Source organism: Diceros bicornis, chromosome 20, assembly GCF_020826845.1.
Source record: "Diceros bicornis minor isolate mBicDic1 chromosome 20, mDicBic1.mat.cur, whole genome shotgun sequence".
Classification (NCBI taxonomy): Eukaryota; Metazoa; Chordata; class Mammalia; order Perissodactyla; family Rhinocerotidae; genus Diceros; species Diceros bicornis.
Genome location: NC_080759.1, coordinates 5,522,410 through 5,538,772, shown reverse-complemented (window position 1 = coordinate 5,538,772; position 16,363 = coordinate 5,522,410). Strand labels below are relative to the sequence as shown.

The 16,363-nt window shown below is 56.9% G+C and overlaps 1 protein-coding gene across 1 annotated transcript in view; it reads left to right on the top strand.

The window, feature by feature from the left end:
* Nucleotides 1-581: 581 nt before the first annotated feature.
* UNC13A (unc-13 homolog A) overlaps nt 582-16,363 on the top strand; it is a 56,231-nt gene continuing 40,449 nt past the window's right edge. Inside the window, exons 1-11 of the mRNA XM_058563438.1 lie at nt 582-588; nt 735-750; nt 1,190-1,317; nt 4,762-4,791; nt 5,424-5,523; nt 7,368-7,485; nt 9,138-9,261; nt 9,885-9,958; nt 10,762-10,816; nt 12,559-12,594; nt 15,227-15,434. Of these exons, the coding sequence (XP_058419421.1) occupies nt 582-588; nt 735-750; nt 1,190-1,317; nt 4,762-4,791; nt 5,424-5,523; nt 7,368-7,485; nt 9,138-9,261; nt 9,885-9,958; nt 10,762-10,816; nt 12,559-12,594; nt 15,227-15,434 (896 nt within the window). The remainder of the gene's footprint in view (nt 589-734; nt 751-1,189; nt 1,318-4,761; nt 4,792-5,423; nt 5,524-7,367; nt 7,486-9,137; nt 9,262-9,884; nt 9,959-10,761; nt 10,817-12,558; nt 12,595-15,226; nt 15,435-16,363) is intronic.

Sequence of the window (16,363 nt, the reverse complement as noted above, 5' to 3'; positions counted from 1 at the left end):
TGGGCACATGCATAGCACCTACTGCCTAGGTTTGCTGGAACTGTCCAGTGAGATGAGGCACGCAGAGCCGTTGGCACGATGCCTGCTCTGTGGAAAAGTTCAATAAGTGTGAGCCAAAGACAGGAAAAATCAATGATGATGTTTTTATTAATGGGGACTAAAAGCTTTCTGGAAGGAGATCCGTGGGTGTAGAACATTTCCTGGGAGCTCACTGTGTTCTCAAGCCTGAGGAGGGCTCAGTAGTACACAGGGGGCGGAGGGGGGGCGCACAAAAGAGGTGCCAAGTTCACTGGAGGAACACGGGCAGGGACGGAGAGTTCAGCACCGCGGACAGCGCAGGGAAGGCGATTACAGGACCGCGGACAGCGCCTGCGCCTCGGGGTCTGGGTCTCAGGGCAGGGCTGCTGCAGGAGGACATGACGCCATTCCGTCAGTGAACGCTATTTGTGAGCACCTACTATGTGCCAAGCCTAGTTCTAAGTGGTGCTTGGTAGACAACAGAGACAGACACCCCTGTCGAGGAGCTTGGCGTGTTTGTTTCTCACACAGAGGCTTCATGTGGGCTGTGGCTCATTTTGCCCATGGACCGTGAGATGCATCTCCCTCAGACGCAAAGCCCGGGGCCAATGTCTTTATCACAAAGGCATGCCCGCCATCGACATCACATAGGAAACTACCAAGCGTCCTAGAATCTGTGTCTGAATTCTCTATGCTTCCCCCCCTCCCCCTTGTAGTGTCTTCTGACACTCAGTGAGCGTGTCCTGCAGGGGGCTTTCGGACTGCTTCCCTTGATGGCGGGATCCTCTACTCCCCCACCCCCACCCCGGCCTGGCAGGCCACCGGCCAGGTGCTCCCGGATTGGAGCCCACCTCAGTTAGAGTCCAGGGCAGGCCAGGCTAGGGGCGCACTGAGAAACCAACCAAATAATAAAAACGATAGTGACACTAGTCATGTTAAGGGTAATAATAATCGTAGTAATGATAGTGTAATAACGAAGATGCCAATAATGAGAAGATGAAAGGGGAGAGGGAGAAAGAGAAAGGAAGAAGAGGGGAGGCGGAAGGGGAGGAGAGGGAAGTGAAACCGATGAGCCCTACCTCGCCCCATTTCCCGGATGCAGAAACTGAGACCCAGAGCGTGGCGGAGCCTGAGTCCCTGCTCCCGCCTCCACCGGTTCTGCCCTTGCCAGCATCTGCATCTGCCTGTGCAACCATGTTAATCACGCAGCGCTGACGGGGGCCCGGGAACGGCGGAGGCCGCGCAGGCTGCTGACCGGGCGTGACGTGGCGTCTCCTGGCGCCCGTCAGAGAGCCGGCGGTGGGTGCCTCCCCCAGCCGCACTCCCCGCCGTCGCATCGGCCACGCCCTCCGCGCCCACGTTATAAAGAGTCTCGTTATAAATAGCTTCCTGCGTGTGACCAGGAGCTCGCCGGGAGGGGTGGCGCTTCCGCCCCGGTGACCCCGATACTGCAACCCGCCGTGAGCGGGGGAAGGTGGCAGGGCGGGGATGTGATGACGAAGGTGGTGAAGGCGACAGTGACAGGGTTCTGCTTACTGACGGGGAAGAGAGAGGAAGAGAGACTAGGTCCTTTCTCTGAGCCCCATGGGCCCCTCCCTGAGCCCCCTCCTTCCTCCAAGCTCTCTCCTCCCTGGACCCCTCCCCTGAGACCACCTGCCCCTCTGTGCCCTCTCCCTTGTTGCGTCCGCTCCCCCACCCTGAGCCTACTCCGCCCTCAGAGCTCCCTTCTCTTAGTCCCGCCCCTCCTCCCCCATCCCCCATCCCCCATACCCCACGGTGAGCTCCCTACCCCCCTGAGATCTCCTCCCCACTCTGAGCCCCCTTCCCTGATTCCCCACACCTCTCTGGACCCCCTCTCTCACCCTGTGTCTCCCCCTCCTCCCTGTGAGTCCTCGATGATGAACATACCTTGGTCTCCTTACCCTGGACTCCCTGAAGTGTCCTGAGGACCTGAGCCTGGCCTCAGCTGTTAGAGCTAGGGCCCTCCAGCAACCCCCACTGCCGGTGGACCCCAACAAGCCCATTACCCTCTGGCTCACGGAGGCTTAGGGAGGAGGAAAGGGGGTAGACGGAGGGAGTGGGGACCAGAGAGACAGAGATAGAGGGAGAAGGGAAGGAGAGACAGAAAGACAATGACAGAGTGGAGAGAAACAACTGGAAGGAGGGAGACAGGGAGACCCTCCCTCCAGAGGAGAGGATGGAGGACAGTCCTTGGTGGACTGGCTGTCCCTCTCAGCCCTGTCTCTGGTCTGTAAAAAGGGAACGCAGAGCAGGAGCTGCAGGGTGGGGCCCACTCCTCGGATCCCCCCAGGGCCTGGCACCTACCGCCCTCAGGGTCCCCCTTCAACTTTTCTCTCCTACTTCTGCCTCTCGTGTCCGCAGTGTCTCCCCTGCCTGGAAATCTGTGTTTCTCTCTCTTCTGTCTCTCTGTGTCTCTGACTCTCATGTCTTGTTATCCCCTATCCCCCTACTTCTTCCTCCCTCCTTTTCACTTCTCTCCCCATGTTGGTCCCTCTGTGTGTGTGCCTTTCAGCCTCTGTCTGTGTCTCTCCCTCCTGCTGGGCACAGTCCTAAGTGCTCCAGGGGTGAGGGGCTGGGGGGTGAGCTCCCTGTGTGCTGGGTGGGGCTGAGGGTATGAGAAAGGGTCAGTGGGACAGAGGCTGAGCATATGTCCAGAGAGGGGCCTTTGCACAAGTAGTCATGTACCTTGAGTGGGAAAGTGAGGAAGACAGGACATGGTGACAGATTTTGGGTGTGGGGGAAAGAAACAGAGGGGAGAGAGAGAGACAGAGAGACAGAGAGAGAGAGAGAGAGAGAGAGAGAGAGAGAAGGCCAGACCTAGAAAAACAGGGAGAGATAGAGACAGAGATGGAATAAGGCAGAGATGGAAGCCCAGAGAGGGAGGTTCACTTGCCCGCAGTCACACAGCACCATAAGTGGAACTCAGCTCCACCTGACCGCACGCTGAACCCGTGCCCACCTCTCCAGTGCCCAGCCAGGGCTCCATCTGCGTCCCACTTCCCGAATCCAGACCCAAGTGTGAAGGGCGTGATGCCCAGTCCATTTGCATTTACGGGTCTTTTCGGGGGAGGTTGGTGTTGGCATCGTAAGGTGCTTGTTCCCTCTCCTGCTCTGAAACTTTGGGGAGCTCACTCAGTGCTTCTGGGCATCAACCCCACTCACTCCCACACGTGCACATGCACACTGCCTGTCTGTGCTGGGAACAAACAGTATTTACTGACAAGTGTTTAGAGTCCGCCCCCCGCCGCTTCCCCGATGTGATGGGAATTCTCTCATCGTGGGCTCCATTCAGGTGCTTTTTCGAGACAGAAAGTCAAGTGATGGAGGCCGAGATGCCAGCTGGAGATGGGAGGCCGAAGCATTTGCCCAGAAAAAGACCAAACTTGACTCTCAAAAGAGAAAAAAGAACAGAAACACAGTTCTGTTTCTAGGAATTTATCTTTCAACTCACTTGCACACACTCTTCAAGACATACTGAGAAACAAAGCTTCTCAGAGGGCACAGGAGGCTGTCCTTTGTGCAGGAAATGGAATCCCGTGCCTGTGCGCGTGACTGCCGAGGCCCGGGCTGTCTCCCCAGGTCCACAGGGGCTGGTCGTGTGGCCGCGAGGGAGGGTGGGCGCTGGCGTGGAATGAGCCTTATTATTGTATCATCTTTGCCTGCTTTGGATTTTATAAAATGTGCATGTATTGCCTATGCAAATGAAAATATTCATTTGAAAAGGGAAAAGGGAAAGAAATTCGGAGAGCTGGAGAAGAGGGTTCTGTTGGGAGCACGCTTTGGTTGGGGGTTGAGAGGGAATGGTGGAGAGAGACGTTGGGTGCAGCTGCAGGGTGCCAGAGATGTTGACAGTGAAAGTTTAATATCCTGGGAGAAAAGCCAGAGGAGAATTTCTTTGAATCACCCGGGGCTGTGGGGTTATGTGAAACCTGAGAAACTGGACCGCAGGGGCCCTGAAATCTACTCGGGTTACGCTTTTCACAGGCGCGTTGGGCTAGACAAGCTCTAACCACCTCCCAGCCAGTTCTGGGATGTCTCTACGTGCACGATGGAGCCAGCTCTCTGGGCTGTTCTGTTCCACCTCGCCAGTCGCCTTTGAGCACTGGACCCCAAACCCTGGGAGCATTTGGTATGACAGAATGAGCTGGACAATTAGAGGAGAAGTCTCTCTAGCTTGACAGGGGAGTGGGGCCGTTGGAGCTTGTCCTTCTCTTCTCTGCTCCCCTCTCCTCTTCCCCAACTCCCCTCCTCCCTCTGTGCAATCCTGGAGGGCTTCCTGTGGGAGGCCTCTCCTGCCACCTGCACAGCTCCTTCTTTTGAATCTTGTTCAATTGTGGGTAAAGGCACAGCTCAGGGTGGTGGGGGGAGCTTAGGGAGTGGGGAGTCTGATGGGGAGGCGGAGGGGCAGGGACTGCTCCCAGGGTCCAAATCCCCTTCCGCCCCTAGATCTGCCTGTGCGCACCCGTCTGACTCTTCTCTCTCCCCCTCTCATCCCTGCCTCCTTCCTCTCCTTGTTGTTCCTCCTCTCCTGGTCTCTTTTCTCTGTCTCTGATTTCACCTCTGTCTTTATCTTGGTTTTTTTTTCCATTTGGTCTCTCTGTCTCTTTTGCTCTCTATCTTTGCCTTGCTCTTATCTCTGTCTCTTTCTTTCTGTGTCTCTCTCCTCCTGCCTCTCTCTCCCCACCCCCTGTCTCCCTTCCCTGTCTCTGTCTCTCTCCACAGTCAAAAAAGCCAAGTTTGATGGCGCCCAAGGTAAGTGGTGTCTATTCCTGCCCTGTCCTATGTTGTCTGTCTGTCTGTCTGTCTGACCATCTCTTGGAGAGACCGGGGAGGGGGGCTGAGCCAGTGAAGTGTCTCTACGTCTGCTGACCATCGCGGGGCGTATCAGACTTGGCCTGGGGTCCAGCAGTCTCCCTTGGCCCCCTCGGAGACCCCAGGGGGTGGGGCTCACCCTGAGCCAGTGGCCCTTCCCAGGACCCTAAGAAACAAGGTGGGGACTTTTTGATCAGGCTACATGTGGGAAAACTGAGGCTCAGAGAGGTGAGGGGAGTTTCTTATACTCAATTTTGTTCCCTTCTCTGGGGCCTCAGTCTTCCCAGCTGAAAACTAAGGCTATTGAACGTGGTCATTTTTAAGCAGCAGGATTAGGCATCGCCAAGTTCCATGCACCGAGTCCCTGCACCGAGGCCCCTCCCTGGTGCTCAGACGCTGGCAGGGGCACTGGGGGCTGGCCTTGGGGGCAGGCACAGAAGCGGAGCAGTATGTTGGACCTGGGGCGGCGCCAAGCACACGCAGCCCCTGGGGGATCACAGTGGGTCTGGAGCTTGGGACGGTGTCTGGGGGGTGCGCAACCCTTGCCCTGACCTCTGTTCTCACCACCGCAGAGAAATTCCACACGTACGTGAGCCTGAAGGTGCAGAATGTCAAGAGCACGACCGTCGCCGTGCGGGGAAGCCAGCCCAGCTGGGAGCAGGACTTCATGTTGTGAGTCCCCGGGCCAGCCCCAGCCGCACAGCCCACCCCGGCTCAGTCTGGCCCCTCGCTGGTCCGTGGGGCGGAGCCGCACAGCCAGCTGTCGTCTGAGACTCCCCTCCCTCCCCCTCGGCCCAGCGTCCAGCCGTCAGCTTTGCCTCCAAAGCTCTTCCCTTTATCTCGAGGCCCCCAGCCAAGTCCCCGCTGCCTGCCAGCCTCCACCCTGGCCTCCTGCTGACATCTGCCTCCCGCAATCTGTGCTCCTTCAGGCAGCCAGGGGCATATTTTTAAAACTGCAAATCACATCCTGTCACTCTCCAAACTTGCCCACGGCTCGTGGCTTGTCAACCTTAGAATAAAACCCACACGCCTCCCCCCAGCCACCCCTCCCAGACCCCGCCCCTGGCACCTCCTAACAGTGTCTCCCTCCATCTCTCCCAGTTCACCTGCCCCAGCCACGCCCACCTCTGCACCATTCCTCCAATAAGTCCAGCTTGTTCCTGCCCCGGGGCCTTTGCACTTGCTCCTCTCTCTCCTTCCTTCCCCCCCCCCCAACTGGCTCTTTTTTGATCTTCAGGTCTCAGCTGTGTCACCTCCTCAGGGAAGCTCTCCCTGACGGCCACCCCAAGCTGCAATTGAAGAGTAATTTCAGACCTTGCCACCAATTGTCATTTTAGTCATTTGTGTCATTTTTTGACACATTTCTGGCCCTACCCCCAGAGTGTGAGCTCCAGGAGGGTAGGGCCCAGTTGGTCTCTGTCCCCACTGTGACCTCCATGCCAAGCACATGGCCTGGCCCACAGTAGGTGCGCAATAAATATTGGCATAATAACTGAATGAATTCATGACCTGGACCCTCCCTTCAACCTGGAGCCCCCGGGGCCTCATATGACGTCCCATCTACTCTGATGATGGTCCAAAGCTTGCTCCGTGCCCTCTTCTGAGGTTGTGATTACGTCTTTTTGCCCACGACCCCAGGAGGAAGGGTGCTATTGTAATCCTCATTTTACAGATAAAGAAACAGGGCCAGAGAGGCAAAGCCGCCTGGTCAGTGTCCCACAGCCTGTATCTGGCAGAGCTGGGATTTGGCCCTGCGCAGAGCCCGGCTGGGGACAGTCGGTAGTGGAGGCCACGAGAGAACCGAGAGCTGGGGTCCTGGAGCAGAGGGGCTTCTGGAGAAGAAGGGAGGAGCTGGCCCTGCAATTCTAGGGAAGATTGAGGGGGGAGGTACAGGGTGGTCCCCAACTCTCCAAAAGCCAGTTACTGGATGACCAGGTCAGTCAACAGATACATTCAGGGATAACATTCCTTAAGATAAATCTTTGGTAACTTCAGTGAGTGGACGTTCACTAAGGTTTTCCCCCAAATCTGCAAATTTGCAGGGTGGGGCCTTCAGGGCCGGTGCTTAGAGGGGAGATCATCTCATGCTCAGGAGGATCCCCATTTGACCGGATAGAGATGACATGGGGAGGGATGGAGGCCCTGAGTGCCCTTATGCTGGGGTACTGGGGAGCCATGGAGGGTGTGTGAACCTCTTCCTTGCTTAGCCAGCGTTCTCAGGGTCTGAGGGCTTGAGGAAGGCCAGGCGAGTTGGGGGGCAGGAGATATGTGAGATCTGTCCCCACTCCTTCCCTACCAGCCTGGAACCCTGGTTCTGCTGTGATACCCTGAGCATGCCACTTAGTCCTCTGGCCTCAGTTTCCCCTCTGTGAAACAAGAGCCACTGTGTTACCCTCCAGTCTAGGATTCACGGGCCTGGGTTTGAACTCCAGTTGTCCGTGTATCCTAATGTGAGGGAACCGGCTGTCTGTGTCTCACCCCTCACTCTTGCCCCTCCTGCCCCTCCCCCTCCACAGCGAGATTAACCGCCTGGATTTGGGACTGACGGTGGAGGTGTGGAACAAGGGTCTCATCTGGGACACCATGGTGGGCACCGTGTGGATCCCCTTGCGGACCATCCGCCAGTCCAATGAAGTGAGTGGTGGACTGAAGGCTGGGGAGGAGTCCCTGGGAGGGGCCCAGAGGCCAGTGGCGTAAACAAGATGGATATTTATCTCCATACCCTGGGAATGTTTGGGTGGATATCTGCGGCTGTGGTGGCGGCTCCAAAGTCACCAGGGTCTAAACTCCTTCCATCTTGTTGCTCTGCCTTTCTCCCCTTGTGGCTTCTACCTCATGGCCCAGGATGGCTGCTGGGGGATCACCATTATATCTGCATTCCCATTAGGGGAGGGAAAGGTGGCAAGGGAGGAAGTTGCCCTCCTCGTTAAGGGCCCATCCTGGAAGCTGCTCATGGTACTTCATTCATATCCCATTGGCCAGAACTTAGTCAATTGGCCCCACCTAGCCACAAGGGAGTCTGGGAAATGTAGTCTTCAGCTGCATAGCCCTGGGCCCAGCTAAAAACGTATTCCTATAAAAGAGAGGAGAAGGGTCATTGTGGGCAATTAGCACTTTTTGCAGAGAGCAGGCTCCACCCGCCCTGAAGACCCAAGAAGGGAACCTCTGCCTCCTCTCTGGCCTCCACTCTGCCTCGCTATGCTGAGCCCAGCAGGGTCTTCCTACCCGGGGACCCTTTCCTGCCCTCCCCACTCATCTCCCTTGGCACCCGCCCATGTTGCCAGCCGTATCTCCCCCCACACCCACACCCCAACCCACATGCCTTACAGGCCCGAAGATGGCCTCTGACCCTTCGCATATGCTGTTCTCTGGGCTTTGAGTGTCCCTTCCATCACCATCTTAGCCCGGTTCCCATGCCCTCCCCTCCAGGAAGCCCTCCCTAACTTCCCTCTGGATTCCTCAGCCCCTTTCCCTCCCTCTGGCCTCGCCCTGGTCTCAGGGCTGGGGGCATCTGCGTTAGGCTTTGTCTCCTGTGACTGACGTTCCTCAGAGGCCTCCTGGGGTCCTGACACAGTCCCGCACGGACCAGACAGAGAGGAGGCGCCAGAGTGAATGGATGAATGGAGAGGGAGGAAATGGGGGCCATAGTCCAAGCAAGTGAATCCAAAAGGAAGCGTTGAGGACGACCCACAATTTTCTCAGTGACCCCTCCAAGTGGGAGGGAGGCTTGGTCACCTGGGGCAGCAGTGACCCGTGGAGCGGACCCTGGACTACCACTCTCACCCCTGCCAGTCTCTCTCTGGGACTGCAGAAAGCAGATTCTGCAGGTCATCATTCTCTTTTGAGAGAAGAAGAAACTGAGGTTCAGCGTGAACCCCACCTACTCAAGGGCTCATGTCCCTGAATCAAGGGGGACTGGTTCTTTCACTTGGGGGGGTTTCCTCCCTGGATGGTGGGAAAATCAGGGCTTCGATCTGAAGCTGGGGCCACCTAACCCCTCATCAGAGATGAGAAGTGGCTGTGTAAGGCTGTGACCGCCCCTGCCTGACCCCGCAGGACCCACTCTCTGGGTCCTTTCCTCTGGGTTCCCCATGTTGCCCTGGACTGGGGCCTTCCCTCTGAGTCTCAGTTTCCTCTTCTGTAAAGTGGCGCTGTGACCCTTGCTCTCGGGGTCGGGGTGAGGTGGGGAGGGGAGACACCTCGCGTGGGAGCAGGGGGCCTGCTGGCTGGCGTGCAGCAGATGTCTGATCCAGCCCCCTCAAGCGGGACCTGCCCCTGCCCCCCAGGAGGGCCCTGGAGAGTGGCTGACACTGGACTCACAGGTGGTCATGGCGGACAGTGAGATCTGCGGCACCAAGGACCCCACCTTCCACCGCATCCTCCTTGACACCCGCTTCGAACTACCGTTGGGTAAGGGGGGGACGCTCTCCAAGTCCCAGGAGAACTGCCAGGCCTGAGTGGTCCAGACGACCCTTCATGCCAAGGATGAGGTGTCCTCTCCGCAGAGGACTTTCCTGGGTGGCAGCGAGTCAGCAGAGACACGTGCCTGCCACGTGCAGAGCACGCCCAGCTCCTGCAGGCCACCAACGGGCAGCAGATGCTTCTTGACCCACAGGGCTCAGGTCTGAGCTGCCCTGGCTGGTCCTTGGTGAGGGCTTAGGCTGCAGGGGTGAGCGGGGAACGGGAGGAGAGACAGAGACAGAGGAGCAGAGAGAGACATAGAGATGTAGAGATAAACAGAGGCAGAGGCACAGAGAGGCCTCCCCTCCTTTCCTGGAAGCAGCTCGCTCCTGTCCACATCACCCTTCCAAGAACTCGCAGCTTCCCTGCACGTGGAATGCTGGGGTGCGTGTCCTCGCCCATCCTCCACTGCTCCCAAGGCTGCTGTGGAGGGGGAGACTCGGGGTGTTGCCTGTCCTCTCTTCCTCTCCCCCCGCCCACCCGAGACCGGCCCGCAGGCCTGCGGGGTGCACTGATGGAGGCTGAGGGGCAGGGAGGGGCTTCCAGGCCCACAGCCGGGGCTCTGCTTGCAGACATCCCTGAGGAGGAGGCGCGCTACTGGGCCAAGAAGCTGGAGCAGCTGAACGCCCTGCGGGGCCAGGACGAGGTGGGCGTTGGGGTGGGGCTCTCCTCTTCCCGTGTCTGGCTCTCTTTGTCTCCCCACGTCCTCTGTTCTCTCTCTCTGCTTGTCTCTCCCTGTGTCTGTGTCTCTATCTCTTTGTAACCCGACTAAATCAGCGACCCGTGTGGTCCAGTGTCAAAGCTGTGATGTCACCAAGGAGCATACAGGCCGCCGCCGACATAGTGATTTCAGTCACCTTAAGTTCTGCATTTGCCAGATACCCTCAAGGGGATGCAGGGGCCCTACAGCAGTTCTGACGCCCCTCTCCGCCCTACACACCTCAACTCCTCAAGTCACACTTGCAGCTTTCCTAAAAGCTCCCCTCCTCCACCAGCCCTGGCCCCTTACCTCTGTTCCCCCATGCCACCCCTTCTGCCGGGGTCTGCATCGTCACAGTGCAAGGACCCCGTGTGGCTCTGCAGACAGTCTCTGGAAGGCGAGACCAGGACACTCTTAGTGGAAGGTGGGGTGGGGCAGCACACGTGGTGGTAACTTCTGTCCAACCTCCTCTCTCTTCTCTCTTCAGCTGCCTGCCCTCAGTTCTCTCTTCCCTCTCTGTTTCTGTCCCTCATCTGCGTCTCTTTTTCTTTTTTCTGTCTCTGCTTCTCGCCATCTGTGTGTGTCTCTCCCTCTTTCTCTCTCTCTCTGTGGATTCCTGCGTCCTTCTCTTCCAGAGGCAGAGGACTGGGAGGCAGGGGGAGTCAGGATGAACAGGACAGAGGACCGTCCTGGTGCCCTGGCATCTGGCCTCCCCTGAGAGGAACCCTCTCTCCTTCCCTCCTTCTCAGTATTCGTTCCAAGATGAGCAGGACAGGCCTCTCCCCGTCCCCAGCAACCAGTGTTGTAAGTACCTCTCCATCCCTCCCTGGGCATCGGCTGACCCCTCGTCCCCTCCCCACAACCTTCCTGTCTGCGGTTCGCTGCCCTCCAGAAGTACGGGTCCTCAGCGGCACAGTGCCTGCTCACAGTGTAGTGGAGAGGAGAGACATCTGGGCCTTGGGGTTGAGTCCTGCCTTGCTGTGCGGCCTCAGGCATGCCAGCGTCCCTGTCTTCGAAACGGGGCATCTTACAGCCCCCTTACTCTGAGGGGACCCAGGACGTCTGGAGGCTTGGAAAACACTTTGCAGACTCTTCAGTTCCATTTATCAGATCCTGTCTGAGGGCCTGTAACTTTCATGGGGCCAACACAGACCCCCAAGCAGCCCACAGCCACATGTGCAGACAGACACTGCCAGGCAGTCCTGCCAACACACACACAGTAGGCTCATGTGCGGCGGACGAAGGCTCAAAAAGTCATCCATTCTCGTAGAGGAAGAGACTGAGGCCCAGGAGGAGAAGCGACTGGCCCAGGCCACATGCCGGGCGGGAGGCAGAGCCTGGGCTTGAACCCAGGTCTGAGGGGCTCCCAGCTGGTTTCTCTTGCCCTTGCACTACGTCTGTTCATGATGATGATGCCCACGGTCCTCCACCTACCGCCCTCCCTCAGGGCTGGAGTTTTCAGAACGTTTATTCTCCCTGGCCCTCTGGACACTCAGATGCACCCAGACCAGGTCTTCTTGGGCCAAGGAGCTGTCCCTCCCGAAAGCACCCTCCGAGCCCTCCAGAGTGGGGAGGAAGCAACATACCACAGTCTCAGGGCAGAACCCCTCATGACACTGCCCCCACCCACCCGCCGCCCTCCTTCTGCTTCTGCCTCTGCTTCCCTGCCCTCCTTTCCTGCCCTCTCACAGTCTCCCCTGTGCCCGTTGTCCCCCCACATGCCCAGGATGGTGACGATGGAGCCTGGTGGGGGCGGGGCTGGGGGACTGCAGGTGGGGACCCAGTTCCTGCACGAACTTGGGGTGTGATATCGAGAAAGTCCCCGACTGGAACTGCCGCCCCCTCCGCAGTGAATGGGGTCATTGGAGGTTGTGGTGGGGGCAGGAGCAGAAGAGAAGGGGCACCGGAGCAGGTGGGCTGAAGGAGGGCTGGGTTTGGTTCGGGAATGGAGATCCATATCCAGCATTTACCTCTGCGTCCTCTGGGGGCACTGCCTCATCCCCTTTTCAAGGAGAAGGCGGCCACGGGTCAGAGGGCTCAGGATTCTGGCCCAAGATGCCAGGTGCTGGGAATGAGGGGCGAAGATGTGGTTCTCTCCCTGGCCCTGAGGCTCAGACGCTGTGTGACTTTAGGTTGCTCACTCCACCTCTCTGAGCCCTGTTTCTTCACCTGTAAAATGAGCAGAATGATAAAAACCCACCCAACAGGGATTTCAAAATTTAGGATGTCCAGTTTGGTTGTTCTTTTCTTATCCACGAGATGGGGGAGGGAAGGCGTGGATAACGCTGACCCCAAATTTCAGAGTTGTAAAATCCTGGCCTAAATGCCCCCTTTGTTACTTCCTGGCTGAGCTGTGGCCTTGTGCAAAAACACAGGGATATCCCACCTTCCTCCCAAGGTGGTGAGTGAAGGCAACAGTGATGCTCGAGGAGGATGCTTCTGGAGTGGGAGGAGGAGATGGGGAGAATGAGGAGGATGGGGGAGCCCCCCTTCCAGTGTCCCCACCGCCTGCTCCCTTTTATTATCTCTGCCCTTTCTCTTTGTAGGCAACTGGAATTATTTTGGCTGGGGTGAGCAGCAGAGTAAGTACCTGCTTGGTGTTCTGGGAGGCCGCGGGGAGGTGGGTGCCTCGGGGATCCTGAGGCCCCGCCCCACCATGCAGGGGAGCAGGGAGCCTGCGGCTGGCACACTGGCGCCAGAGGACTGGCAAGACCCCTCTCGTGCCCTCCTGCCCTGGCTACTGATGTCTGCTCTGGGGTCCTGCCCTGTCTGGTGGGGAGTGGGCACTGCCACTGGGGTGGGGGATTCCCCTGAAAGGAGCGGGCACTTAGATGGCGCTGGGAGCCCCCCCTACTCCCCATGTGTAACCTGTCTCCTCCTGTGGCTCCCTTCTCTTCTGTCTTCCCACCTTCCTCCTCCCCTGGAAACGGGCCCCAGTGTCACGCAGCGGTGACGGGTAGGGAGGGGAGAGGGTCTCAGAGCAGCTGGGGAGGGACCCCAGGCAGATGTCACTCCCGAGACCTCAGCTCCCAAGGCCCCCCGCCACACACACACCCCTTCCTCCAATTTGCCCCCAGGGAAGAACACAAGCCACCCCCCAAATTGGATGCCCATTTTTCTATCTAAGGAATAGCTCCCTTTCCCCCACATCTTGCCCCTGCGGAGAAACCCAGTCGCCTAGTCTGAGCAGGAGCCGGCCTCCTCCCCTCTCCTCCGCAAGCTGGGGGTCCTCCACCCCACCCCACGTCCCATGGAGCAGCTGCACCGGCCCCTCCAGCACCCAGGACACTGCTGACACATACTTTGATCCCAAACCATTTGTCAGAAACAAGTCAGACAGAAGCCAGTTGAGCCTGGATGGGCATTTGGCAGACAAGAAGACTTGGTAACAACTGGTTTGCCACAAACAAACAATACGGTCAAAACAAAGACACTTTTGGTTGAAACCAGTTTGGCAAAAGCTGATAATTGAGTTGAGAAGAGCAAAGGCGAGCCGGCCCGGAGCAGGCCGTTCCGCCACCGCAAACGTGGCCGCAAACGACTTACTGGAAGCAGCAATTCGGTCAAAACCTATTTGGTAAAAAGCAGAGTCTGGACAAAAGCAAAAAGATCCAATAGAAAGCAGTTTGCCCCCAAACTGACAACGTGTCAGAAAAGAGTGAATTTGGGGAATGCGCACACAGCCTTGCGCCATTTGGTTGGAAACATCGGAGCCCAGTTGAGGGCAACTTGGTAGAAAGAATGTCGATTTGGCTGAAGACTACAGACCCAGATTACTGGGTAGAAAGCAAGTTGGTCACAGGGGCAATTTGGTGACATTGACAAAGTGTCCCGGCTTTCGTGGGAGAAGAGCCCCCACGTCAGGCCTTCCCAGCATCACAGTCCCGCCCGATCTTGAGGCTCCGACTCGAGGAAATCCACATCGCCCGTGACGCAGCGCGTCAGGCGGTGGTGATGTAGGGCCGGGACAGGATGAAAAGCTGTGGGTCACAGTGGCCCGAGTCCAGTGGGAAGCCTGGAACCAGAACCACCTGGGGGAGGCCGGTGCTGCTGGCTGAAAATGAACTGAACGCTCTCCCAAAGGCAAATTACTTAGGAAATGAATCAAATAGCTTTCCACGTGAAATATGAAATTAATTTTTTAACAGTTTGCTACATTAAAAAAATTTGGACCTATTTTTGGAATATAAAGAAACAGACTCTATTAGCTGAAAAAGGAGAAAGTTAAAACAATAAAGCAAAAAGAATATGCAAACATCTGAGAAATGAGCAAAAATGCTCCAAGGCACTACAAGGTACAAGCCACCCCCTTGATGTTTGAGATCGCCAGTAAGTTAAGACCACCACTGAGCTGCCACGGCCGCCCAATCCAGGTTTAGTCGGTTTGTTTCTGCAGCGCTGTGTTTTCAACCCCAAGTGTCGCTTCCTAGACAAATCGAGTCTCCCTTCTCCCACCACATCTAACATCCCTCAACGATGTTTTCTTTTTATGAAGAAAGAAAACTTGTTTTCTATTTGCTAAGGAAAACAAACCAAACTAAAATATCCTCTAATTCTTATTAAACATTTGAAATTTGGCAACCCCACCCTGTTCCATTTTAGCAATAGATTCTGGGTGTGTGGTAGTCTTGCCAACCTAAGAATCTAATCCTTTTTGAGGGAGATAGCCCCTTGTCACAGCCCCTTCTTCATTCCTGCACGTGTGAGTTCAGGTCTGGGGTCCCCATCATCATATATAAGAAATCTCTAAGGGTCAAATGGCGTTTATACTCCAAGTTGTCCTCCTAATCTCCCTCCAACTTCCCGGAGTGTTTGCATGACTCCTGTTATGGGAAGCTCACTGCCTGATGGAAAAACCCATCTTGTTTTCAGAGAGCCTGAAATTTAGCAAAGTCCTTTCTCACATTTGAGATTAAGGACACCCTCCAATTTGTCCCTGTCCTCCTCACATTGTAGGCTTACCCTGGACCCCAGACTCTAGGTCCAGTATGACCCACATGAGGCAAAGCAAGATTTTCACCTCCCCTATTCTAAAGCCTTTACCTCTATTAACATGACCCAAGATCCTTCATTCATTCTGGTAAAGATTCCTCTTCTTAGGTTAGCAGCTGGTGAATACCCCCTAAGTCTGAGAGACTGCCTTGGCCTCCATCGTGTGCTCTCGCTCTCTCCCTTCTCTCCTCACTCTCTCCCCTGACTTCCTCTCTCTTCCAGACGATGACCCTGACAGTGCAGTGGATGATCGGGACAGTGACTACCGCAGCGAGACAAGCAACAGCATCCCGCCACCCTATTACACGACATCCCAGCCCAATGCCTCAGTCCACCAGTATTCTGTCCGCCCGCCACCCCTGGGTTCCCGGGAATCCTACAGTGACTCCATGCACAGTTATGAGGAGTTCTCTGAGCCACGGGCCCTCAGGTAGGGGATGTGTGTGTGTGTGTGTGTGTGTGTGTGTCTCCTGCTCTGTCTCCTGGGGTGGAGCGAGGAGTAGGGGCTGGAGGGAGCAGGGTGTGGGGGTAAGTGGGTCTAGGAAAGCAGCATCTACACTTTCTTGTAGACAACAGAGCCCTTTCTTTATCCGAAATCTTGCAAGAAAACTCCACAAGCTTGATACAAGGGGATCCGCTTTGGCTGAAGAAAGAGAGGGAGCCAGGAGGCCCCTGAGAGGTTCCCCTGAAATACGGGGGCTCCTTGCACCCCCTGTAAGAGCCGCTGGTCCCTGGGACTCTCAAACTGGAGGGGGGGGGGATCAGCACAGGGGGGTGGGGGAACAACGGCCGCCTGGTGGCCCTGGGCCTGTTCCTGACAGCAGAGCTGGGCACAGGGACTCAGGCACTGCCCCGCCCGCCCCGCCTCCATCACCACTCCTCTGGAAGTGGGCTGTCCCTAGACCTGCCCGGGAGGTGGCCCGGCCGGCATGGCAGGTGCGGGGCACTTGTCCTTGAGTCTGCGAGGCTGGAACCAGCCCCTGCCGCCCTCCTCGCTGCCCCGACACCCCGGTCCTGGGCTCCAAACAGAACTGTGAGAAACAAGGCACTGAGCAGGGGGAGCATTCGTACAGCACTTAGGGTGGTGACTGTCACGTAAAGAGCGTAAATAACAGTATTCTGAGCCGACCGTGTGCCCAGTGCTGGCCCAGCACCTTCCCTTCATCGTCTCCTTTCATTCTCTGCGGGAGAGGATTGTTGGTCCCATTTGACGGGGGAGTCAAGGCACAGAGAGGCCAAGTCACTTGCCTGATGTCACCCAACGGTAAAGCATCGTAAAGGCTAGTGTTTGTGGTGAACCTACTGGGCACCAATGAGTGGCTTGGTGTGATTTTGTCGTGGGTCTTCTTTCAAAATGTT